The 26,434-nt window shown below is 48.2% G+C and overlaps 1 protein-coding gene across 6 annotated transcripts in view; it reads right to left on the bottom strand.

Annotated features, from left to right (window-relative positions):
* The window catches only part of LOC101628334 (zinc finger protein 84), a 28,856-nt gene extending 7,053 nt beyond the window's left edge, over positions 1-21,803 (bottom strand). Inside the window, exons 1-5 of one of the 6 annotated variants that reach the window (XM_004690840.2) lie at positions 21,748-21,803; positions 21,249-21,309; positions 20,041-20,167; positions 19,857-19,934; positions 15,784-18,789 (exon numbers count right to left, since the gene is read on the bottom strand). In XM_004690840.2, the coding sequence (XP_004690897.2) occupies positions 17,441-18,789; positions 19,857-19,934; positions 20,041-20,167; positions 21,249-21,281 (1,587 nt within the window). In that variant the 5' untranslated portion in view covers positions 21,282-21,309; positions 21,748-21,803 and the 3' untranslated portion in view covers positions 15,784-17,440. Of the gene's footprint in view, positions 1-129; positions 257-3,404; positions 18,790-19,856; positions 19,935-20,040; positions 20,191-21,174; positions 21,561-21,747 lie in introns of those variants that run through there. The other 5 variants (XM_012730905.1, XM_012730906.1, XM_012730907.1 and 2 more) reach the window with 5 other exon arrangements.
* Between the last annotated feature and the right edge of the window lie 4,631 nt (positions 21,804-26,434).

The following is a 26,434-nucleotide window of genomic DNA, read 5'->3' as shown; positions in this document are numbered from 1 at the left end:
GCCCAAGGACTGTGAGCTCTTAAAATAAGGTTGAAAATTGTTAACATTTTCAGAAGCCCTATGGCTCTCTGCGACTGAGAAGAAAAAGCAAGATAATGAGCACAAGGCCATTCCAGGAACTCTGCTTACCCAGCGACAGCAGGCTGCGGTAGGTCTCCAACATGACATCTTTATACAGGTCCTTCTGGCAGGGGCCCAAGAGCCGCCACTCCTCTGGGGTGAAGTCCACACACAAGTCTTCAAATGCAAAGGACGCCTGGAGGAGCACCAGCCTCCTGAGCCAACGTTAAGAGCCCCGAGTGTGAGCCCCCAACCACCCTGAGTCACAGGCAACCACCTTCTCTTTGTCCCCATGCTGCACGGCACCATAGCAACCAAAGCCACAGTGCAGGTCCCTGCTCTTCCCTGAGGCCCTGGTAAAAGTGCTGGGTACACAAATGTAAGTCTTGGGGATCGCCAATAAAATCTGTGCTGAGTCTCAAACCAGGCACCTTTCTTGCTCCTCAAGAAAGGAGCAAAAGGAAAATAACAGAACAATGCATCAGTGTGCAGCATCCTGCAAAGGCTACAGGCAGGTCCATACCACCACCCAGGCCTGACAGCTTGGGCTCAACAGAAGGGCTTGAGAAAACCACTGCTGTTTCTCACAAAAGGGATGTGAAGGCATTCTGGGAACCAAAAATGGATGTAGATATTCCAGCCAGACTAAACTGAAGATCACAGCAGGAAACTGACATTGCTGCCAAGTCAGCCATGCGTGACTTTACACCCGGGATGATCAGCCCCGCTCAGGTTTCAAAAGGTTTCTGGGCTTTAGAGCAAGATGAGCTGCTGATCTGGTCTCCTGAGATGACAAGAAAATATACATGCCATGTAAAACCCCAGGAGGGAAACACAGCAAGAAACAACACCAGGGCCCACAGCATATGGGCTGCTTGCCCCAGTCAGAGGCTAGAACACAGTTTGAGTAGCAGAGAATGAGAGGCTTAAAAATGGGTGACCTCTGATGGGAAACCCAAGGGGATTGCAACTGAGATGGAAAAATACACAAAAATATGTAAAAACAAACTATTACAAAATTTTTTTTTAAAAAAAAGGGGTGACCTCAGGACACCATGTGACAGTGCTGAGAGTGTATCTCAACAGCCTCAGAAAGAGAAAGGAACACAGGGAAGGAGAATCTGGAGATGCAACAAGAGGTACACGCTGCAGACCCACAGCCAAACAGCCTCTGCCCAACTGAGACAGAAGAGTTGCGTGTTTCATGAAGGGACACTGACCTTCACGCAAAGAAGATGATGCCAGCAAGCACCTCAGGGAGGGTGGACAGCCCAGGTGGCCACTCGCCAAGCAGCCCAGGGCAGTCAGCGGCCTGTTGGAGGCCACAGCCCTTACCCTGGCATCAGAGCTCAGCACCGCAGGAGCTGCTGCTGTAGCCCAAGGGCTGTGATGCATATGGCAGAGCAGCCAATGCCACTTCCCACCCATGCTACAAGGAGGTGCTGGCCCCTGCAGGATGCAGGGAAGCCCATGCCCAAGAGGAAGCAGGACAGTCATGGGCACTGCCAGCACACACAGGGTCTGAAGGCCCTGGAGCAACAGAGTCAGAATGTGATAGATGTTCTTCCTTAACACCAACCAGGCGTCGGAGGCGACCTAAGGCACCTGAGTTACTGTGTGACTCCAGCCTCTGCTCGCTAGATCCTCTGATGGTCCTTTACCAACAAGTGACCTCCTAACATTGCCAGTTGTCAGGGAATCCTGGTTCTCTATGCTAAAACTTCACCAAAATATGGCTTTATCAACTACTTCTGTAAACATTTAATATAAAAACAATTCCAATTTTAGTAAATCCTTAACAGATAATGGAGGTAAGAATACAGCCTTGAACTTGGAGTGATCTCAACAGTGAACCCAACACGACAGGGAAAGCGAGGGTCACCTGGCACTGAAACCCTAAGCAACATCACCAAACCAGACTGGTTTGGTTGAGGCCAAGCTGGTGTTTACCCCGGACATTCATGGCTGGTCTCACAACTGCTTTTTAAGAGACCATTCACCACTTTAACAAATAAATACACAACCACCTTGCCAGACGTGACAGTGCATCAGTTGAGAGGAATACTCATTTAGCAAGAACTGTTTGCAGCAGAAAGGATCAAAAAGCTTTTTAAAAAGCATGTTTCAAGATTTCCAAAAAGGATTAGAAAGGAATATAAACTATGAAAAAAAAAAAGCACATTTAAAGAATAAAATTAACACACCAAGTTAAAAAATAATCAATATCCATTTTGTCAAAATTCTTGACCTGAACAGCTATTTCCTGGCTATTATTCTATGCCATTATTTTACATTTTATGCACTTTTTAGGACACCCTGGTAGCCTGAGGGGGTCAGCCTCAGGCTATCACTGCTGTGACCTGAGCTCATTCCCAACCAGGCAGCAGACCTCTCCTGTCTCAACTGCTACTCCCCTCAGCAGTGTGCTTCAGTGGATCCACATGTTCTGCTCCCCACTCTGTCTCTGGTAAATCCTTTCACCCCCCCCCCCACCATACCGCTAGCCTGCACCCAGTTTTTCTATGCAAAAAAAAAACATTTTATGTACTTTTCTAGATAGGATTTATGTTTCACAATTCAAGAGAAATAAATTTAATAATCTTGGTCACATAATTATGCTCTGGCATTTTCTGCTTGGGTCACTCTGAGGAATACTATGAAAAATAGCCAGAAGGTCTTGCATTTATTACATTTCTCCTGAGGTTATTACCTACTACATAATTTATTTAAAGACTTTCATCAGGGCCCTCCTGGTGGCACAACGGGTTACTACACTGCACTGCAAGCTAGCCGCTGCCGCTTCAGTGTGAGTTCGATCCCTGCCCCAGAGGTGATCCACATGGCGCAGCAGACTACTCCTGTCTCACCCACTGTTCCCCTTTGTGCAGTGTACTTTGTTGATCTGCCTGTTCTGCTACCCACTCTGTCTCTGGTGAATCCTCTCACCCCCTGCACTTCTGGCAGGTACCTCAGTTCTATGTGCATAAGTAAATAAATCTTTAAAAAATATAAATACTTCATTAAAGAAAAAATATGAATATCTAACAATCAGGAAATAGTCACACTATAAACAATGAGCTGGCTTTTTCCTTTGGATCTGGGAGCCACATTGTCAGCTCTACATCAGTAATTGTATAGAACACCACAGCTTACACAACCCAATCATAAGAACTCCTCAAAGCCTTACAGCTAATCCATCACTGCTGCAATTTTGTTCCAATTCCTATCTGCTAATCTAAGGCTATTTTCCCCGATTGCTAAACTATTTACACTTTTCCTTTTCAGCAAGTCTTGCACACCCTCTCCAATCTCCTTAAATAGTGAGGAATAAGCCACCGACTCACCTGTGATGCAGTCATTTTCTGCTGCCTGTTCAAGGCGGTTGTTACTTCTGGGATCTGCTCAAGCTGCATTCTTCTCCTGACCCAAGGTCTTGACCAGGCCTTTCACACTGAGGATGAGTATCAGTTCCAGAAACCCCTTTCTTATTTCACATGAGCAGTTTTACTTGTGGGCTGGAGGATCTGCAGACTTACGGACAGACATACTTCAATAGGTCTGTTCACATTACATGTAAATCTTGTTCTCTTTCTAGGAACCAGGAATGTGTGATCACCTAAGGCCTGAGTATCTTTTCTTTAAAACTGAAAAGAATCTATGAGGGACAGGACAGGACACAATGTGACCCAAGAACAGAGGGCAGTCTCTGCAAACAGGTCAGAATTATCAGTCAGTGGTTCTGGGTGCCAGACAGTGCTCCCTGTAGGCCCTAAAGTATGGAAAACACTTAACAGGCACTATGATGTATGTTTCTATTTTAGGCAGATGTAATTTTGTGCTGTATGATACATGTCAGCACAAAACAGGTAGTAGGCAAATTTTTATAACAAAAGTAAAATGTGAATGGAAGTTGTATAAATACATACAATTATATGTATATAAGTATATACAATTACTACCTGGAAACTTCTGGAAACACAAAACAAGGTGTATGGATAGGTCCACATAACAAAGACATTTTAGAAAATTAGAATAATCAGAAAAGATCAAGAGAACTGATCTAAATGATAAAGGGATGAATAAAGTCTGTTATCTGAAAATTCGGCATGCAATAAATGTGGCATTTCAAAGACGAGTAAAACTGGATTACTTAACAGAAATGATTAACATTTGTAAAATAAATAATAAAGCTAGTTACTTATTTCACACATTATCACAAAGTAATTCCAGATGAATTCAAAGTAAATAAGATATAAAGAACAACAATGGCTACAGAAGATATAAATGAGCATTTATATACTTTTGGGGAAAATTTCCCTATACATGATAACAAAAGTAACAGTCACAATTTTTAATTCAATATATTTAACCATGAAAATAGCATACTCTTGGGCCTCCCTGGTGGCACAGGCATTAAAGACACAGCTCTATCAAGTTACTGCCCCCTACCACAGCATGAATTCAATCCCCACCAGCCAGGGAGCTGACTCACGTGGCCCAGCAGACCTCTCATCTTACCTGAGCTCCCCTCAGCAGTGTATTTCAGTCAGTCCATCTGTTCTTCTACCCACCCTGTATCTGGTGAATTCTCTCACCCTCTGTGTACCTCTGGCCTGTACCCCAGTTCTTAAAAACATAAATAAAATTTTTTTTAATGTAGCCAATTTTGGTTAAAAATATTATAATTCACAGACATAGGCACAGAGGCCACAAACCAAAACATGTGACCCCCAGCTTCACGCTTTCACTGGATTTCACATAATAAAAATTCTAGCTTTGTGAAAGATAAAACTGCATTTATCAGCCAAACCACTTCCTTACACAGACACAGACATTCAAATTCTGTTGAGACTCATCAAAACTACCCGTGAAGCTACGTTGGGTTTCAGTGACCAGTTGAGGAGACTCACAGGGTGAGGGGGACTGGCCACAGGGCACATAAAGGTTGAGAACCCTAGGGATGAGTTTAAGTATTTCTGATCTCTAAGACTGTGACTCAGAATACAGATTTGACCTGATCCTACTGTTTATTAAACAGCTGTTTTTAAAAGCCAACCCTGGAGGGAGGAAGTTACACCCTGAACTAGCGCCTCAGTTCATCCCTCCACCCCTCCACTGGGTTCTGGCCCACTTTAAATTCACTGGTATTTTTTTCACCTTGTATTTTCCTGCATAACACAGTGGCCTTCCTGTCATTTCCCCCACATCTATCTTCAAATAGAAAGGGAAACCTTCACCACCACCCTGCAGTTGCTGTCAGCGAGCGTCCAGGTCTGAATTTCGGAGAAAGGTCAAGAATAGAAAAACTAATATTTATTTACACTTACTGGATGTTTTACACACATTGTCCTCAATGCATTCCGCACATAAGGCAAGAGCAGTAAGGCTGAGGCCTAGCAACTTTCAACCATACACCAGGGACGTTAGCTCTGGATCACGGGACCTAAGCAGCCCTCACCTAAGCAGCCCATCCCAGAGCCAGAACAGCTTCTGCACTGAACCTGAAGGAGGGGCAGAGGAAAGCGTCCAGAGTCATGGTCTCTACCCACAGAACAGGAGCAAAACAGATCCCCACCCAGAAAGAATGGCAGCAGAGTAAACTAAGGATAAACACAAGAGAAAGACGGTAAATTCTCAGAGGCCTGTTGAACAATCTCCCCAAGTAAGCTTAAAATTCCCCACTTGGGGCCAGTGGGGAAAAAATTAACAAAACCCTCAACTCCCCACTTGGGACAAAATATTTCAAGTCAAGATATTTGCGATCCATTGTGTTGACCTTAAGCTGCATATTTCCAGCTGTTTTCTTTTTAAAGGAAATAGAATCTGTATTATAAAACATAATACATTGACTAACAAATATGCACCAAAACGTTAGTATTGATTACCTCGTGCTGGCAACATTCATTTGAATTTGTAACATGCTGAAACTGACGCTCCCCTCCACACACACCAAAACTTACTGTTCTGCTGTTAAAGACCTAACCCCAAGAAAGTAGCTTCAGTCCATCACACGATTTAAAGAAACATAAAAGGCAAAAAATAAAAAGTATGTCTAAGGGCAGAAAAAGCATTAAGGCTGGAACAAAAATTTTCCCACTCCCTTAATTTCAGATGAAAAATCCTGAGCACGGAGACCAGAACTGTGGTCAGGTCCGAAAAAGACGACGACCTCTACAATGGCAACTAAGGTCACTGTCTGTTAATTTAAAGAATCGATACTTATAGTGATAAAGGCTGAGCTGGGTGGGGCCAGACCTTTGTACATGGACGCAGGGGCATGCCAGGATAGGCTCGCTCAAGCGCCCAGCCTTGCGGGCGCTGCCTGTTAAGGGGGGGCCCGCGAGCAAGCCTGGGGTTCACCAGGAAGAGACGCCCAGGGAAAGTTCGCAGGGAGGGGGTGCCTGGAAGAGGCAGGGAAAGGTGGCAGGGAGGCCCGGGACCAACATAACCCTCCCAAAAGGGGGTGGGGATACGGACCCGGCACAGCCGTTCACAGCCCCCGCCCTCACTCTCTCGGAAACGCCCCGCGCGCCCACCTCCCGCTCTTCGCGCACCGAGACCGCGGCAACCCCGCCTCGCCCCGTCCCAGACGTTCCCGGGCCCCTCGCGCCCGCACAGCGGCCGACTTCAGCGCGTCACCAACCCCGAGGCCTCCGCGAGTACCTCCGGGAGGGGCTGCGCGCGCTCGGCACGTGGCGGCGAAGGACAAAGAGCAGCGGCCGCGGTCGCGCCAGTGCGCGTGCGCCACAGACGCCGCTGCACTACGCTTCCCAGGAGGCCTCGCGGCACCTCAGCTACGGCCGCCGGAAACGCGGATCGCGTCAGGACGCGGCGCAGCGCGCATCCGGACTGTCGGTCCGGAGCTGGGAGACGTGGTGATACGCCCCGGGCGCGCACCGGGGTTAGTCTGTCAATCCGTCCTGCCCACCCAGGAGCGCGAACCGGGCCGGGCCGGGCGGCGGGGCTGGACCTGAAAGAAGCATGACTCGTCACGGCTCGGCGGTGTCTGCCGGGAACGTGCGTCGCGGAGACTGCAGCCAGGCGGCGCCCGGGAGAAATCCTGAAGCCAATGGTGTCACCGGCCACTGGTCGGACAGGACCAGTGTGGCGGGGACTGGTTGGCAGCGCGGTCGTGGCCCGAAAAGTGAACGAATCAGAGAAAAGCCGCCACGGAGCCAGGATGAATCGCAAACCCAGCCTGTACCCTTTGGGGACCAACGCTGCCGCCCCTCCAGGTCCGCGCCTGAGAATATTGACAGCCACAGAAGGAAAGCATGGTTATCCAGTTTTAAAATTACACCAAGATTTGAAATGCAGAAAGAGGGATTCAGTTTTTCAGTGATTACTGAATCACACACATTTCTACAATATAATTTTGTTCCGTTAGTTGTCAATTCATATGATTTGCCTAGTTTCCTACTTTCCCATTTTAATTTCTCCTAATGGGCCTTGTTAAGAAATTTCACCATCTTGGTATCATGAAGTGTCTGTAGCATCATTGATACTTTTGGCATTTTGTGTTTTTCAATGTAAAAGATTTTACCTACATATAAAAGATTTATTTATTTGTGCATACAGAACTGGGGTACAGGCCAGAACTGGGTGCAGGGGTGGCAAGAGGATTCACCAGAGATAGAGTGGGGAGCAGAACAGGCAGATCAACGAAGTACACTGCTGAGGGGAGCAGCAGGTGGGTCAGGAGGGGTCTGCCCTGCCATATGGATCACCTCCAGGGCAGGCTGGGATCAAACTCATGAGGAAGAGACCTTAGCTTCTTAGTGCTACCCACTGCGCCACCAGGGAGGGCCTACATATTGTATTTTTAATATTTTCAGTTAAGATTACTTAGGCACATACACCCACTCAGTCATAACCGCAAACTTGCTTTGATAGCAGTATTCATCATTTGGGAGTATTTTGTTTTGACATTAAGAATTTAATCTGCAGCCCTCCCTGGTGGCACAGCGGGTTAAAACACAGTACTGAGGCCCTCGCTGGTGGCACAGCGGGTTAAAGCACAGCACTGAGAAGCTAAAGCCACTTCCATGAGTTCAATCCCTAGCAAGGGAGGTGACCCACATGGCTTGGCAGACCTCTCCTGACCCGCCTGCTGCTCCCCTCAGCAATGTACTTCCTTGATCTGCCTGTTCTGCTCCCCACTCTGTCTCTGGTGAAGCTTCTCACCGCTCCTGAGCCTCTGGCCTGTACCCCAGTTCTGTACGCACAAATAAATCTTTTTAAAAAAAAATTTAATCTGCTAATCTGCGTGAAGTTGGCTGCATACATGTAGGTGATGTATTAACCTAATTTCATTTCTTTTCCCTCTGGGAAAATATATTTCCGAATCTCAGGTGTACTAAACCAGTGCACTGGGGTGGGGAGGAGCTAAAATTTACTGTCCCTGTTTTACAGATTAGATGTCTGAGATGAAAGTCTTGGAAGGCTTGGTTTGTCCTGGGGCCTTGCAGATGGCTAGTTCCATCAGGAACTGTAGAGCTCCAGCTTCTGTAAAGCAGGGAGAGTTCACTTGGTATGTAAGCCAGATGCACAAAATCAGCACATTTACTGTCAGGTGAGGAGGCGACACCTGTGATGGCAGTATCAGTTGGTAGTAAAGGGTTAGATGAACTGTTTCCAGTCAGGAGACTAACAATAAGTGGTCCTGAAAAGCCTGGAATTTATGTCCTAGAAAGCTGCAAACTCTCAAGAGCTGGGCTCCTGGTGACTCTTCTAGTCACTTCAGAATTTAAGCATAAAGTCCAGAACACCTCAGATTGCCTCACAGATACCTGCACTTATGCCACAGTTCAGAGGCATCTTATCAGGACCACCTGTTCACTTATTTAGGTGGGCCCTCAGCATAGCCAGGGTCTTACTACCTTAGCCTTTTGTAAGTCTACTGGCCTCTTTGTGAAGAGGCTTCGTTGTTTTTTTTTAAGATTTATTTATCTATGCATACAGAACTGGAGTGCAGGCCAGAGGTGCAGAACCGGAACTGAAGAGGCTGCAGCTCATCTGCAGTGCTGTCCTTTCACCCACTGCGCCACCAGAGGGCCAAGCTGCATTTTAACTGACGTTACTGATAGTTTTCCTAGCTCAGTAATCCCCATCTTTCCACAATGGAGTCATCATAATGTCAGATGATGTTATGATGTTCAAATGTTCTCTTCCATCTCCTAGTCAGCAGGGACGATGTCCCTGTACATGTGACAACAGCTGTCTGTGCTCACACAGCAGCCCTTTGGTTTGTGCACCATCTTTTTTTCTCTCTTTTTTGTAAGATTTATTTATACATACAGAACTTGGGTACAGGCCAGAGGTGTAGGAGGTAAGAGGATTCACCAGAGACAGAGTAGGGAGCAGAAGAGGCAGGTCTATTGAAATACACTGCTGAGGGGCGCAACCGGTGGGTCAAAAGAGCTCTGTCATGTGGGTCACCTCCATAGCTAGGGATTGAACTCATGTTGCAGTGGCTGTGATAGCTTCATAGTGCTGTGCTTCAACCCACTGTGCCACCAGGGAGGACCCTCCTCTTTTTCTTTTCAAAGACTTATTTATGCATACAAGAACTTGGGTGTAGGGCCAGAGGTGTGGGGGTGAGAGGATTCATCAGAGACAAAGTGAGGAGTAGACAGACTAGGAGGATTTGCTGAAATAGACTGCTGAGGGGAACAGCGGGGGAGACAGAAGTCTGCTGTGTCCTGTGGATCAGCAGCCTGGCCAGGAAGGCCTTCTCTACAACTACAGTCACATTCTAAAGTACTGAGAATTAGGACATTGAATTTAGAAGGGGGATAATTTCATTCCATCATACCAAGTCATTTTAGATCTTAAGTTCTTATATTTGCAAGGGTCCCTGTCCAAAAATACCTTTGCTGTTGGACTGATCTATTAACCTTTAAATGTTACCTCATTTTACTCTAGCTTAATAAAACCTTGTTGGGCCTCCCTGGCCTAGGGGTTAAATCTTCAGAGCTAGCACCTCTATAGCCTGAGTTTTATCCATAACCAGGGAGCTGACTGACATGGAGCAGCAGACCACTCCTATCTCTTCCAGCTGCTCCCCTCAGCAGAGTGTTTCAGAATACCTGCCTATTCTGCTCTCCACTCATGTCTCTAGTGAATCCTCTCACCACCAAATCTTGGGAGGGGCAGGACCATGGCGGGGGGTGAGGCCACTAGAGGAGCCCCCTGAGCTTGCAGCAGCCTACAGATAGTGTCCAGGAGGCAGATATCATGATAACATAACTTCATTCACATTCCTAGTTGTACAGGTTGGGAGTTGCCTGGGCCTTGGGTCTTGCTTTCTTCTTTGGCTGTTCAGAGCTCTGATCATCCTCCTACAAACCTTTGGTATAACATCTCTCCCTACACTTCCTTGGGTGTGCCCCTCCTCCCTTGGGGTAACTGGCCGCCCCAAATAAACATCTCTTCTGTAAGACCACTTATGTGGACTCCTTTCAGCAACACCTTACACCCCCCCACCTCTGACCTGCACCCCAGTTCTTCTATGTAAAAAATAAAATTTAGAAAAGAAATAAAAACACCTTGTCTTCAAAGGGAGAGCTCCTCTAATTGTTAGTTTTTGCTTTGATAGTTTGAGACCTATAAGCTTTCTTGTATAATAGAATCGGTCACATTGCAAGAAAAAAAATTTTTGGTTGGAATCTGTTAAGAATGTTTTATTTACTACAAAATTGTGTATCTTTTTATGAACTTCAATTGCACTGTCATTTTCTTAATAAATCCTCAGCTTATGTGTCTTTAAAAGATTCATCCCAGAACATTCTTATTTTATATTCAGCAGTGTACAGAAGTATTCCTAAGTATCTTATTGCCCCTATTGCTAATATGAAGGCAAGTTTCTTCCAGTGCACTTTTTTTTTTTTTTAAGATTTATTTGTACATACAGAACTGGGGTATAGGCTAGAGGCTCAGGGGCGGTGAGAGGCTTCACCAGAGACAGAGTGGGGAGCAGAACAGGCAGATCAGTGAAGTACACTGCTGAGGGGAGCAGCGGGCGGGTCAGGAGAGGTCTGCTGCGCCATGTGGTCACCTTCGGGGCAGGCGGGAATCGAATTCATGCGGAAGTGGCTTTAGCTTCTCAGTGCAGTGCTTTAACCCACTGCGCCACCGGGGAGGGCCTTTTCTAGTGCACTTTTTTAAAATTTATTTTTATTTATCTATGCAAACAGGAACTCTGATGTAGACCAGAGATGGGAGAAGTGAGAGGACTCACCAGAGACAGGGTGAGGAATAGAACAGCTTGATAGTTCTGACTTGCTTAAATACACTGAAAGGACAGGATAGGTGTACTGAGCCATGTGGGTCAGCTCCCTGGCCAGGCATCAATCATGCTATAGTGGCTGGTAATAGCTCGACTCCATCAAGACACTTTAATCCCTGTATCACCAGAGAGGCATCTCTAATGCATTTTTTTTTATTGGTATATATCATACTGTGTATTTGAAAGACTCCTTCAAATTCCTGTTAAAGTCCTAATCTCTAGTCTGGCTATATATAAAGATGTGGCATCCAGCCCTTTCCTGGTGGCCCAATGAGTTAAAGCACAGAACTATCAAGCTGTCCTCAACCACTGCAGCATGAATTCAATCCCCAGCTAGGGAGGTAACCCACATGGCACAGAACTCCACTGTCTCACCTACTGCTCCCTCAGCAATGTATCTCTGTAGATATGCCTGTTGTGCTCCCCATTCTGTCTCTGGTGAATCCTCTTACTACCCACACCTCTGCCCTGTACCCCAGTTATGTATCCATAAATCAGTCTTTTTTTAAAAATAGGCATCTTTTTGCAGCAACATGGATGGAATTGAATAATGCTTAGTGAAATAAGCCAGAAAGAAAAAGGAAAAATACCAGATGGTTTCACTCATAGCAAGAGTATAAAGGACCAGGAGAGAAAATAATAATAATGAACAACTATATACCAGAGACATTTTACTGGGGTGGAGTGGGGAATGGGGTCAAAAATGGGGGTGTGGGCGGAAAGGCACTGGACTATGGTGATGGCACACGGGTGATTTGGTGATGGGAAGCCCACAGGGATTACAACTGAGATGGAAAAAGGCACAATATGATGTAAAAATAAACTATTACATTATAAAAAAAACACAAATTGGCATCTAAGAAAATTAGGGTAACTGAGGTCAGAAGCCTGGGGTCCTTGTGAGGTGTCACTCTCCCTCCTGAAATAGCTGGGTTTGCACATGCTGTTTTCCTGGTTTCTTCTATGTCACATATTTTTGGTTCCTACAGTCCTTTACTGCCTCTTTCAGCAATGGGTACTTTCTATTTTTTTCTTTAAGATTTATTTATTTATGCATACAAGAACTGGGGTACAGGCCAGAGGTGCAGGGACAATGAGAGGATTCACCAGGGACAGAGTGGGGGGAACAGGCAAATTGATGACTTACACTGCTGAGGGGAGCAGCAGGTAAGACGAGAGGTCACGAGAGGTCTGTTGTGCCACGTGGGTTACCCCCCAACCCCCCCCCCACCCCTGTGGTGATCAAAATCAGCTGTGCCTGGCTTAGTAGTCTGTGTTTTAACCGATTGCATCACCAGTGAGGTCCCTGCAATGAGTACTTTGGTTTTCATAATTTTGTCACCGTTTTAAAACTTGAAATGTAACTGAAATTTGAATCGTGCATGTCAAACTCATAAATGTATACATTAAAACAACTGCCATTATAGCAATAATTAGCACCTTTATCATGTTCCATAATTAACATAACCAAGTTCTGGCCTCTGAGAGAACTGATCATTGTAATAGCACATGATTATCTGGTAAGAATCCCCCCAGGGCACACTTAAGACTAGTTGGGAGATGAACTGTTACTTCCTCAGTGGTGCTCCAGAGCTTATCACACTTCTGTTAAGACCCCAACCCAATAGGACAAAAGCCACTCATACATGTAATACTACTGTTACAAGCCCAAGAGTACATTGTTACAATGAGAGAAGAACTGGGAGGAAGCATGCTTTTATTAATTTTATATCAACCTATTTCTCACTTTTGGTTCTCTCTTCCTGTGGCTCCAAGCCACCATCAGTGGTCATCTCCTAAACCTAGTAGAGGTTTGCTCCCACGCTGCGTCTTCATTGTATTATTGGCAAGTGTGTTCCATTTCTGCATGTCATAAACCAAACATTGTATTGTTTTATACAATTGGTCTTTAAATCATTTAAGAAATGAAATCATGTATTTATATGTCATTATCACATAATTACTGGTAACTCTTTCCTTCCCATAAAAATCAAGGAACCTCTTGGGGTTACTCCTCTGTATAAAGAACCCCATGGTTCTTCCAATTTCCTTCAGAGCATTGTCTGTTAGCAAGAAATTCTCACTTTTTATGTGGGAACATTTTTATTTCCTCCTCTTAAAACAAAGACAGCTTTGGCCCTCTCTGGTGGCACAGTGGGTTAAAGCACTGTACTAAGAATCAAAAGCTATTTCGCATGAGTTTGATCCCCGCATGCCCTGGAGGAGATCCACATGGTGTGGCAGACCTCTCCTGCTGCTCCCCTCAGCAGTGTACTTTGTCGATCTGCCTGTTCTGCTCTCCACTCTGTCTCTGGTGAAGCCTCTCACCCTCTGCATCTCTGGCCTGTACCCCAGTTTTGTATGAATAAATAAATAAATCTTAAAAAAAAAAAAAAAGACAGCTTTGCCACTGCCTGTTGGGCTACTGTTTCTGATGAGCTCAGCTGCTAATGTGGAAATTGCATAGGCGATTTCTTTTGTTTTGTTGTCCTCAAAATTTTCTCCTGGTCTTTGCATTTTTAATGTGATGCATTTGTCAGTGGATCTCTTTGGAGTTCACTGAGCTTCTTCAATATGTAGACTGAAGCTTTTTATTAAATTTGGTAAGTTTTAGCCATTGTGAAAACTTTTCCTACTTCTTGTCCTCCCACTTGTATTTCCATACTTCCCCTTAAGTTTTACAATGAAATCGTGAGCACAGTTACCCGCCTCCCACCCAGTGTGGTCTGCAAACTGAGAATCTGTGGACATTCATAGGCATGTGATAGGCTTAGAGGGCTCTGCACTGAGGTTAGTGCAGACCCAGAGGGTCTTGCTGTACAAGCCAAGCGTGCAGTGATTTACCGGTGAAATATCTACATGAGATTTCAAGAGTTGGTCTTGCATGGCCGCACCACTGTGGTCTACCATGCCACAGCAGCATTAGTGGATCATGACATGGTCAGAGGCAGTATCCTATAGCTACCCAGAGATCTGTTCTTAGAATCACTTGGACTATGAGTCCAGCACCCTGACAATGGTCTGAAGTTAATCAGGGAACATTGATTTGTAGTAAATGGGGCCATGACTTTCAGTTCCTGTTATATCAGACTTTTGGTTTTAAATACATCTGAAACTTTTATTGGGTTTAATTCATTCTAAAAGAACTTGCACCTATAAATTAACTGGAAACCTGATTACCAAATCAACCCTAGATCCATAGTAAGTTAACCAAACCAACCTAGCCTAATTAAAGGCCAGTTATGAGAGAAAAGCATTCTGTGAGAGAAAACATCCAAGTGATGTATTTGAAGTACAGTGGCTCTGCCTGCATTTCTAGTCTAGGAAGAAAAGCTGCTAATTTCCATAACATTTCTCTGTGTGGAAGGGGATTTAGTCTTGGCAACACTCCAAAGATCCAGGTTGGCAAATGTCACAAAGCATTCATGGCCTTCCTTCTGTATGTGGCATCTTCTGACTCCTGTCTTTCTATGTCACGGGTCAGTGTTCTCTAGTCCTGTGTTAGCCAGAGCAGCTAACTTTTAAAACAGTAGCTGCTTCTGTTGCAAGCAAATTAAGGAGATCATATTTGTCTGAACACCCTTAAAAGTCATCTTTTCAAGTTAATTATCCAGAAATTTTTGTATCTTACTAATCCTGAGTGTTTTCACGATTTCTCTATTGTCATAAATCAGTGATTCTACCTCTGAGGATTTTTAGGACAGACGACAGTTAGCAGGTTGGAAACAATGAGGCAGGGAGGATAGTGGCAGAATTGTCCTCCTCCAGGTCTGGCCCACTTGGGAAGAGGCTCTCCACCAGGAGTTGGGAGGTCTTGTGATCACCACTATAGTGCAAAAGCAACTAGAGAGCACAGAAACCAGTACAGCTGTCTGGGTTCCAATGAAACACTAGTATGAACATTGAAATTCAACTAAAGATGTGAGGCAATACAGCAGGGGCGGGGAGGGAGATTAAAATGGGAGGAAAAAGCATAAGTGACTATGGAGATGGTTCACAGGTGATGTGGTGGTGGGAGAATTATAAGAACTAGACCAGAGGGGAGGAATAAAATATTGTACACAATGGACAATGATTTAAGAATATAAAATTTTCTTTAAAAATAGGAAAAAAAGTTTTTAGGACCCTCCCTGGTGGCACAACAGGTTAGGATGCAGCACTGCAAGCTAGCCACTTCAGAGCATATTTGATCCTTTGCCCCAGAGGTGACCCACATGGCGCAGCAGACCTCTCGTATCTCGCCCACTGCTCCCTTCAGCATTGTATTTTGTCAGTCTGTCTGTTCTGCTCCCCCACTCTGTCTCTGGTGAATCCTCTCACCGCCCCTGTACCTCTGGCCTGTACCCCAGTTCTGCATGCATAAATAAATAAATCTTTAAAAGAAAATAAACGATTTTTATTTTATTAATCCCAATTAAACAGTTTTGGCCATTTTCAACTGCTTAAAAATGTAAAAACTTAGCTTATAAGATTTATAAATATAGGCCACAGGCTGCCCTGGGTGGTGGTCTATAGTTGGCTGATATGCAGAGTGAAGACTACAACAGGCAAAGTCCTTCTAAACTTGCTAGGTTTATTGTTGTCTCAGACAGCCTTGTTTGAATTACAAAGCAACAGCTTTTTCCAATTCAAGGCGTGTTCATATAACTGATAACTGAGTATGTGCAGTAGATGACTTTTAAATTCACAAGTCGGATATATTGTTTGAGACCCACTATCTCAACCCTACTAGAAGTAAGTTATTTCTGCATTGTTAAGATCGCCTGGAAGTTTAATACTCTGCTTTGAAATGAGATTTCAGGGCTTCAAGTCTGTCCTCAAAGCCAAAAGGATCAGAAGTTAACGGCTTTGTTTTATGTGTCATGTTCCTCATAAATTTAAAATTGTTATGGCAACACTGTGTCAGCATTCCCAGAATCTTATTAGGGGACACAAAGCTCAGGTAAACAAAAGCTGTTTTGTACTATGGACTGAAAAATTCCCATGATGCTATATGAAAAAGTTCTTCACCTCTCAGACCCTACTTTCTGTTGCCTCCACACTTCTTGAATCAATTTATCAATTAAATCCCTCTTGTTATAAGAAATAGAAACTTCTCCTTAACTTTAGCAGAAAAATAGAGGAAGCACATAGAAGGCCAGAAAACCAGGCTCACAAAGCAGCAATGCACAGCATCTCAGGAACCCACAGCAGGAACTGGTGGTCTCAGCACAATCCCAGGCAAGTGTCAGGGAGTTACCACACTTCCCTTAATTAATGTGAGACTGAGTTATAGGCTCAAGAGCCTTGAAAAAATGTCACCCCGAGTGGGTATGATACTCACCTGTGTCTGTGGAAAGAACACCCTAAATGACCCAGGACACACATGCCAGGAGCCAGCAGAGAGCAGGCAGTCTCACCTCTCAGCAAGGACCATAACTGCTACACAGACCCTTGAGGAGCAGGTCTGTAATAAATGCCAGTGTAAGCAAGGAAAAGAATGAGAACCACATGCTTTCATTTACTAAAAGCCATGTTATTTCACTAATATTGCTAGGAAATAGAGGGTCAATATGCTATGTAACATGGAGAATACCAGGGAATGTTACTCCACAAACTATAAAATGAATATATAGCAAGTCATAATAAAAATAAAATGCCAAATTTAAAAAAATGCTATTAAGTGTTCCTTAGGAAAGTCATTACCAAATAACCCTCAGGATGTGTTCCATTACACTTATTTACATGTGGACAGAAATGTCAACACTCCATGAAAAGTCTACTATTCACAACTGCTATTTTTTTCAGTCTGGAACAGTTTCAAATCTGGAATGTGACTCTCCGCAGAACATATTTTGCTATGGGCTTAGTAAAAGGATATGTATATAGTTTCCAGAATAAAGTCACTGAATTGAACCTTCATAATGACACTATTTGATAGGTTCTGTCCTCAGTTATTCCAATATTTTCTGTCTATAGACTTGTCTGACTTTTCTGAGAGCTCATGTGCCCGCTACAAATGACTGGTCTGTCTCTTATGAACCGTGTTTGTTGTCATCACAAAGAAATCTCCTGAGGATCACCCAGCATCTGTGAGATTGTAATCAGGATTTCTCACTTGTGAGTTTTACGATGTATACGAAGCCCTGAATTCCAACAGAAGGATTTCCCACATTCAGAACACTTCCATGGCTTTTCTCCTGTATGAACTCTCTGATGTTCACTAAGAGACGACTTCTGAGTAAAGGCCTTTCCACACTCATTGCATTTAAAAGGCTTCTCTCCTGAGTGAGTTTTCTGGTGTATCTGAAGTGACGCCTTTCGGGGATAGGCCTTCTCACACTCGGGGCACTCAAAGGGCTTCTCTGTTGAATGAGTTCTTTGATGTATGATGAGCTGAGATTTTCCACAAAAGGCTCTCTCACAAAAACTACATTCATAAGGTCTCTCTCCTGTGTGTGTTCTTCTGTGTATGACGAGGTAAGATTTGCTGCTGAAGGCCTTTCCACACTCACTACACCCATAGGGTTTCTCTCCTGCATGAGCCCTGAGGTGTGCAGTGAGCTGTTCCTTCCTGCCGAAGGCTTTCCCACATTCGCTACATTGATAAGGGTTATTTCCTGTATGAACTCCCTGATGTACAACAAGCTGTGTCTTCATATTGAAGGCTTTTCCACAGTCACTGCACTGATAGGGTTTCTCTCCTGTGTGCATTCGGATATGAACGAGGAGGTATGATTTACTCCGAAAGGCCTTGCCGCATTCATTGCACTTATGGGGTTTTACTCCAGAATGAGTCCTCTGGTGTACCACGAATGGTGACTTCAAACTAAATGCTTTCCCACATTCGCTACATTCATATGGTTTTACTCCTGTGTGACTTCTCTGGTGTAAAATAAGTTGTGATTTCCAGCTGTAAGCTTTCCCACATTCACTGCAACCGTAAGGTTTCCCTCCTGTGTGAACTTCCTGATGGACAATGAGCTGTGACCTGAAAGAGAAGACCTTCCCACACTCACTACATGAGTAAGGCTTTTCTCCTGTGTGAACTCTCTGGTGAGCATTGAGGTTAGACTTGGCACTGAAGGCCCGCTCGCATTTAGCACATTCATATGGTCTCTCTCCTGTATGAATTCTGAGATGCACAATAAGCTGTGATTTACAGCGAAAAGCTTTCCCACATTCACTACACACACAGTTTTTTCCTATACTATAAACTCTTTGATGTTTTAGAAAATAAGGTTCTTCATATCCATGAAACTTATCAGGATGCTTTCTTAAATAGTTTCTGATTGAACCAGAGTTTTGTGTCAAACCTTTCCCATGTCTGTTATATTTCCGCAACCTTTGTCTTGAAGAAGCATAGGTTTTGCTCAGATGAAGTCTTCCAAATACATTACAAGTATAGCTTGAAATGCTCCCAAGTTCATCTGGATTTTTCTGGTGCCATTCTCCCCAGTCTTCTAGAAACAAACATACATACATTTTTAAAAGCCAGAGGACAAATCTTATTTGGCATTAAGTTTTAGGACTGCCATGCAGTGAGTATGTGACACTGGCTCAAAAGAAATGCTGCCAGGTGCACACACTATGTGCTGAAGCAGGGGCAGGAGGGGCTGACCCCAAAATAGCAGGTCCCACTAGGTAAATGGTAGTGAGTTAGTAGTCATCAGAACAGGCTTTTAAGAGAGGTCTAAGCAAAGGGTAAAAAATGGAGTTTCTCAACCCTCCCTGGTGGCACAACGGGTTAAAGAGCAGCTCAAACTAAGCCCAGCAGCAACCACTAAAGTGCACATAGCCAAGAACTCCAGCTGTCCAAGAGCGAAGGACATTTATATATTCCGGGTGACAGTCCAGAGACAGGAGCTATGAAGAGGTTTTTAAATTACTGACAGGAGTAGAAGCACTAGGGAGATTAGCAAAGGAGGTGGTGGGCATATCCTGGGTGAGAATGGGACACAGGGCCAACCATGCAAAAGCACCAGTAACAATAGGAAGTAATTCTGCAGAAGTGTCTTCTGGTTTCCGACACTAAGAGTAAAGAGCGGGAAAGCAACTGTGCTCCCTGGTGGCACACGGGCTCTGGCACCAGGGAAGGTACACAGGAGAGCAGGGACGTCAGTTCAGGTATTACAACTCAGGGAGGCCCCAACAGGGAGGAGCCAGGAAAGTTTAACATGACGAAATCACATAACAATACAGTGAGACCAGGTTAAGTCTATTAGTTCTTTTAGAAGTGCCTGAAGTAGAAAAGAGTTGTAATTGCACAGGGATCACTGTAAGAAGAGAGGAGGCCAAGGAAGCCCCTACAATGGTCTGAGCAAGGGAGGCACAGGAAGGACATGGTAAAGTGGAAGGCAAACTGGCTCAGGTAGGGCAGGACACAGGTAGACGGAGAGCTGGCTGGCAGAGGGCAGGCCAGAAAAGAAGGGGAGCAGAGGCAAGCAGCTGCCCGTATCCTCAGCCCAAGGGCCCTGGTCTCTGAGACAGTCCATGCACATCCCGCACAGCCCCACAGTTCACCACTCACCACCCGCACAGCTCAGGGTGCATGGCTCCTCTCCTTGCTCCAGCTTGAAGACTAACTCAGGCTTGGTCCCACGATACCCTGTGGAGGGGAAAGCACAAGGTGTGGCCCCTGCTTGATAAGCAGAGTCCTGCACCCTGAAAATCAGACCTCCAGGGCAGCCCTGGGCCTGTAGTGCAGTACATACCCACAGCCAGCAGGTTGTGGTAGTTTTCCAGGGTCACATCCTTGTATAGGTGCTTCTGCGCAGAATCCAAGAGCTGCCACTCTTCCTGGGCAAACTCCATGGAGACGTCCTTGAATGACAGCAGCCCCTGCAAAGACACAGGCCACAATCCTGCGGCACCAAAATGAGGCGGCGCTGGCTCAAGGCAGATGCTCCCCCCAGAAAGCTGTGGGCAGCCTTAGAAGGCACCAGAAGAGAAGGCACGGACAGCAGGGTGCTGGGGAGGATCCTGGCCAAACAAGCTGCCCTTGACCTTGGGGGTGGCAGGAGGGAGGGTGTCAGAGACGGGACAATAGCTGGAGGCTGCAGGTAGGAGCCCCCTGAAGGGCCTCAAGAGAAGAGTACCCTCCCTGGTGGCAGAACAGGTTAAAGCACAACACTGCAAAACTGGCCTTGGCCACTTCCAAGCCATTTTGATCCCTGGATCAGGAAGTAACCTACATAGTGCAGCAGACCTCTCCTGTCTCCCCACTGATCAACTCAGCAGAGTATCTCAGCAGATCTGCCTGTTCTACTCCCCACTCTGTCTCTAGGAAGTCCTCTCACCAGTGCACCTCTGGTCTACACCCTATTGTATGCATAAATAAAATTTTAAAAAGAAAACATAGACACCTTCAATCTGTGTGTTTCCACTGAAAATACCCACCTACGGTATCCACTCAATAACAGTCCCTGCAGATTCAACAATAAGTAAATAAAGCCAGTCCTTCCCTGGAGACCTCCTCCCAGAAGGACTCCCAGACGGCAAACGTCACAATCAGGTCAGAAGTTCCACGATCTTGGTCACCCCCACTGATCACTCACAGTGCGGGTAATCCACTGTTCTCCTCTTACTCTCCCCACTCCAATGTTCACGCGATCACCCTCCCACACTCTTCGAAACCAAGAAGGGCTCGCCAATGCCCCTGCACTGCGCACCCGGGCCGGCGCACAAGACACTGTCGGTGTTTAAACAAGTGAACACAGAGTAACTAAAGGCCTGGAGCTGAAGACACAACTCCGGATAGAGGAAAAAGCCCGAAATCGACAGAGCTCGGCCCCAAATCGGCGCCCACGGCTGGCAGCGCGGGTGACAGGGAGGGAAGGACGCCCGACCTGGCCGCCTGAACATCTCCGGAGACCCGGGCAGTGCCTGGTCGGCCTCGTCCAGCGTGGAAGTCGCCACGTACCCAACACGAAGCTGTCCGGATGCTTGTGGCCATGACGCGCCGCTTCGTGCGGGTCCGCGGGCTGAACGCACAAAACCAAACCGGAACACCGTCCTGAGGCGCCCGCCCCCCCAGCGGGGTCCGCTGGCCGCGCCCCCGAGACCAGGCAGAGCAAGTCGGGCGAACCCGTTCACGCCCCGCCCCGGCCGCAGGGCTCAACGGGCCAAGACCCAGATCCGCGCAAGGTGCCCGGGGCCGCGCGGGCTCCGCACCGCCGCCGCCGCCAGAAACAGCGCCGGCCCTAGCCGCCCCAGCCCACAGAGGCCGAGCCAGAAGCGGTCGTGCAGGCGCGCGCCCAGCCACCGCGCACGCGGAAGTGCGTCACGGACCGATTTACCGGCCCGAACAGCGCCGAAAGAGAACTACCCCTCCCAGGGGCCTGCGCGAGTCGCAAATTGCTGGCCGTCTCCAGCCGCCCCGGCCCAGGCCCCACTGCTCCCGCATCGCAGCACGCACCCACCCTCGGTGAGGGAGGAGATCGGCTCGTAACTCCTTTGACTTCAGACCCAAAGTGGAAAAAACAACTATCTCCCGGAGCGCGGTCTAGCCGCTCACAAACGTCTCTAGAGCTGGAGAGGCCCTCCGCAGCGCCCTCCGGGAGTTGTAGTTCTGGAGCGTGCGGAACTCTTGGAAATGTAGTTCGGTGCGGGCGCGTCCGCGGCGGCGTGGCGGTCCTGGCGCTGCGAGCCTGGGGGGAGGGGGGCGGGACCTGGCGGCCTCTTCTCAGCCGGCCCGGCCACCACGAGACGCCCACTGACCGCTCCGGGTGCGAAAGGCTCTGCGCGCGCTCTCAGATCCCGGACGGTGGAGGAGGTGCGGAGGGGGGGGGGCGGGGTGAGCGGCGGGATCTTGGGGTCTCTTCCCAGCCTGAGGGCGTTGGCGGGGTCGCGGCGTCTAGGGGGACTGCGAGTTGCTGGGAAGTCTGCTATTGGGGGAGGTCGCGACTGGGGAGTTGGGATTGGGGAGCGTTGGCGGGCGGGGGTGGATTCTCTGTGCTGGGTTCTGGGGTCCCGGGACCGCTTTCTGCGGCGGGCAGAGGGCGTTTCGGGAGTGGTGGGCTCCGGAGGCCCTAGGCCGAGAAGTCTTCGGGCTGGGCTGGGCGGGGAGTGCAGGGCGAGACTAGAGCACGGGCGGCGTCTAGAATGCTGAGAGGGCCAGGGTCGGCGTTGGGCGCCGCTCCGATTGCCAGCCGTGGTGGCGTAGGGTGTTGTCTGAACCCAGACTCTTGGGAAACGGGGAGTCAGGGGTCGCTTTTGCTCGCTGACCTAGGAGGCCCTCTGCAACCCCTTCCCCGAGTGGCGGGTGCAGCTGATGAGGCGCTCACTGGCGGGACTAGTTCCTCGACTCCTGCCTCTGCCCGGGCTGCAGGTCGTTCTCAGGGTTTTGGCCTCATGCCATTTCATTCCCATCCTCACCCCCGACCATTCGAATCTGTTTGCCCCCCCAACTTTTTTGTTTGTTTGTTTGTGAAGATACCGGTTAGGAGCACAGCTTTTTCCTTTTTGCAAGCCCGAGCCCCGAAGTAATTCTTTGTAATAAAGGATTTCCTCATCGAGTCTGCATTGGTTCTTCGCTGGGCAGTTTTCCATGAGGGACAGCTGGTCGCCCTGCAGTGAGCCCTGGGCCTGTCTCTGGGGAGCTCAGGAGCGAGCCCCCCGTGGGCGCTGTACAATAGTGGCTGTGGTCTGTGGGTTTGAGTGGACAAGGGGTGTTGTGGTCCAGTTTTGCCAGCGGGTGTGTCCAGCCCTTGCAGCCCTTGCGGTCCTTGAAGGTGAGGATGGGAAAGACCTTCAGGTGTCAGCCATGGTGTTGAACCTTGGGTGGGGTGTCTTAGAGGTGCAGGGTTGGAAGTCTGGGAGTTTAAGTGATGAGACCAGCCATGATGATAGGGCAAGGCAGTGAGGGGGCACCCGCTCAGGTGAGCCCCAGGGAAGGGGAATTGGAGTTCTGAGGAGCCCCATGGGATTCTGAGGGTGTCAGTTTCTAGCCAATTAATAGGTGCTGTGAAGATTATTGAAGGGATGCTTGTGAGAACCCATGACTGGGTGTTCAGGCCTCAGCCTCAAGAAGCCCAAGGGTATGTGAGGAGGGTGGAGGCTAGTGTCCCTGTCCCTATCACTTAGAAACTGAGAGCAGGCCCCAGGGCACAGGAGCATCTCTTCCTCTGCCTGTCCTGGCTGTGGGAAGATGGATTTATTGTCCATGAACCCCTGTGGAATGGTCTGCCCCTTGGGGCTATGTGGGATTTGGCTAGATGATCTCCAAGGAACTACAGCTCTGGGAGCTGAGCGTCCTGGAGGCAGCAGTGGAATCAGCCCTTGGAGTCTGGGAGGAGACAGTTATGAGGTTCAATGGCCTGCAGATTGTGAGGAGCCATGTGTCCTGTGCTCTGGGCTGGAACACGCTCAGATGGTAGTGTGGGTGACTAGGAGCTTTGTAGGGCAAGGGTGGGTGTGGTGGGTTTCAGCCCTCAGGGCCTGTGCAATCTGCCAGGGAGGCCAGCTTGGAGTTGGTGGCAGAAGGCTGCAGGCTGGGATAGGTCCCGTATTAGCTCAGAAGATTCATCCCCTCCCTACTGTTCTTTGTGGGTTAGTGAGGCACCTGTCCCGGGAGCCCTCTGTGGTCAGCCCCTTTTACCCCCCATCTTCTCCAATGGTCAGCCGCTATGGACCAGAGGTTTCTCCTGCTTGAAAGCACATCCCTGCTGCCTCCCATGCAGGTTCAGAGATGTTTGTGCTCACTCGTTAATCTGCTCCCCACGGTGGAGGCCACCTGTCTGGGCAGCTGCCTCCTATGTGCCATGACAAGTCTAACCAAAGTGGCCTCAGTAGCCGCTGCTCCCCTAACCAGCCAGCAAGACCAAATGAGCCTGTGAGCGATCCTGAATCTCAGGGTGTGAGTGTGCACACATGAGCACGTGTGACAGGGCTGAGCGTACAGCGCTGGCCAGCATACCATGGTATACTCTCTAGGCTCCTGCACACAACCCTAGGGGTTGGGGGTCTGTGCCTCAACCTGAATGTCCAAACTGGTGGGAGCTCCCAATGCAGGTGGACCTTGACCTCTGGGACCCCAGACCCAGACATCAGTAACTGGGTCTCTTCTTGGCCTCAGGACCACTTTCAAAGCTACCTCCCAGCTGGGCTGGCCCCTCATTGCCTGGGAGCATGAGGATGAGGCCCCTGCCCTGGTTCCTAGAGATCTGCCCTCAGGCCTCCCTTTTCACTCAGGCCCAGACCAATGCTAATGTGGATGTCCTGCCCAGGTGACCCGGGTTGTTCTCCCACTCTGCTGCCACAGGTTCTTTCTGCCCAGCACTGTTTGGAGGACACTCACAGTTCAGTTTGTCCTTCAAGACTGACTGGTTCTTAAAGGCCTCCTAAGACTCCTGTGGCCTCACAGACCCTAGGCACTGTCTCTGGCCTTAGGGCCCTAGGGTGATGCCAGGAACTAACCTCTGCACTGCAGCTGGCTGGTCTGGTCACACTCTTGTGTGGTGAGTCGGGAAGAGCAGAACCACCCACTCTGTTTCTAGCACAACTCATCATGGGCAACAACTTCAAGAGCCAACATCCCAGCCCCACCCTGGAGCAAAACCTGCCTCTGGGCATCTGTGCTGTGCCGACAGCCTCTGGGCAGCACAAACCTGCAAAATGCCTGTTGGATCTGGGTGTGGTGCACCCTAGCCTCACACAATTCTCTGGCAAATCACCCGCTGAAATGCTTACAGCATCTGGGCTTTCTCACGCCAATCAGCCCTGGCCATTGGGCATTGTGTGGCCAGCTGAGCCCTCAGGGGCCCTCCCCAGCTGCCCAGACCACTGTGAAGACTGCAGGCAGCAGGCATGGTTGGGGGCAGCACCATGGCCCAGACCTGCTTTCTGTCCCACCTGCCCACATCCACGAATGCTGCCTTCTGTGTCCGCCCCTGTGGTCCCTCACCATGGGCCTCCCTGTGTCCGTCATTGGCCACCAGCAGGGCCTGGTCCAGGGCAGCGGAGATGCTGTGTATGCAGGTGATGGCACCAGGACAGGAACATATGGATTGATCATGCTGCCTTAAATTTGGGCAGCAACAGTGGTTGTACACTGTTGTCTCATGTAGTTTGCTGGAGAAATAATTAAAGCCAAAATTGGCCAGCCCAGAAAAACTCTGCCCAAAGTGGAAGAGAAAGTCTTACTGCTAAGTAAGTAAAAACTAGGGTAGGCTGTGGTGGCACCTTCTGGGCACACTGAAGGCAAAGTGGGTCCCCCCCAGAGGCAGTGCCTAGGGGGCCCCTCCCTCGGCCTCCTCCTGGGGATGCAGAGCCCACAGGTCCTGTAAAGGGTGGGTACCCCAGGGAGAGTGCAGGGCTAAAGGACCACACCTCTTTAGGGCCTGGCAAGACTGTAGTCACTGGTGTCTGGGATCTGTTCACTGAGTCCTCCCAGAGGTTCCTCCCCTTTCCCACAGGTCCCCACATACCCATGGCTCTCAGGGACCAGAAGACTCAAGTGAGATAGGAAGGAAGAGGCCTTGGGACTGGGTGTGGCCTGCCTCTCCAGACTGCTGTCTCCAAGAGCAGGGAAGATGCTGGGGGCACAGGTGAGTCCTTCTCCCCACCTTTTCTCTAATAGCTGTCACAGGCTAGGCCAAGCTAGGCAGCTGAAGGGAAGTGTGAATGCACTTCACTCACAGAAGTCAACAGGGGAGGCATCAGAGACACTGAATTCCGGAATGGATGCTGTTTTCAAGGGGGAACATGGACATGTGAGCAGTAAGGCCCTCACGCTGGACATGAGTTGCAGGCTTGCCCCAGAGGTCACAGCTGTGGTTCTGGTCAGTCGGTGAGCAGGCTGACCAGTCACTTAGAGAGAACATTGCTATTACCATGTGAGGATGGTGGAGCTGCTCGTGGGAAGACATAGGGACAAAGTCCCACTGAGCCATCTGGTGGTAAATGGGTCTCATAATGAGTGACCCAGAGCTCCTATGTGAGCTGGGGGTGATGCAGGAGCACTGCACCTGGAATGCTCCAGGCCAGGGGAGCACTGGCTTTCTCCATCTGTCCAGCTTTTCAATGTCCTTCATCAGGGTTGGCTCTCAGCAACAGGCCTGCTGTGACTGCCTTTGTCACCTTCCAGATGCTTCTTTTTTTTTTTTTTTT

This window comes from Condylura cristata, unplaced genomic scaffold (genome assembly GCF_000260355.1).
Source record: "Condylura cristata isolate star-nosed mole 26May11 unplaced genomic scaffold, ConCri1.0 scaffold00029, whole genome shotgun sequence".
Taxonomy (NCBI): domain Eukaryota; kingdom Metazoa; phylum Chordata; class Mammalia; order Eulipotyphla; family Talpidae; genus Condylura; species Condylura cristata.
The sequence above is the reverse complement of the archived record's forward strand: the minus strand, read 5'-3'. Positions and strand labels throughout refer to the sequence as shown.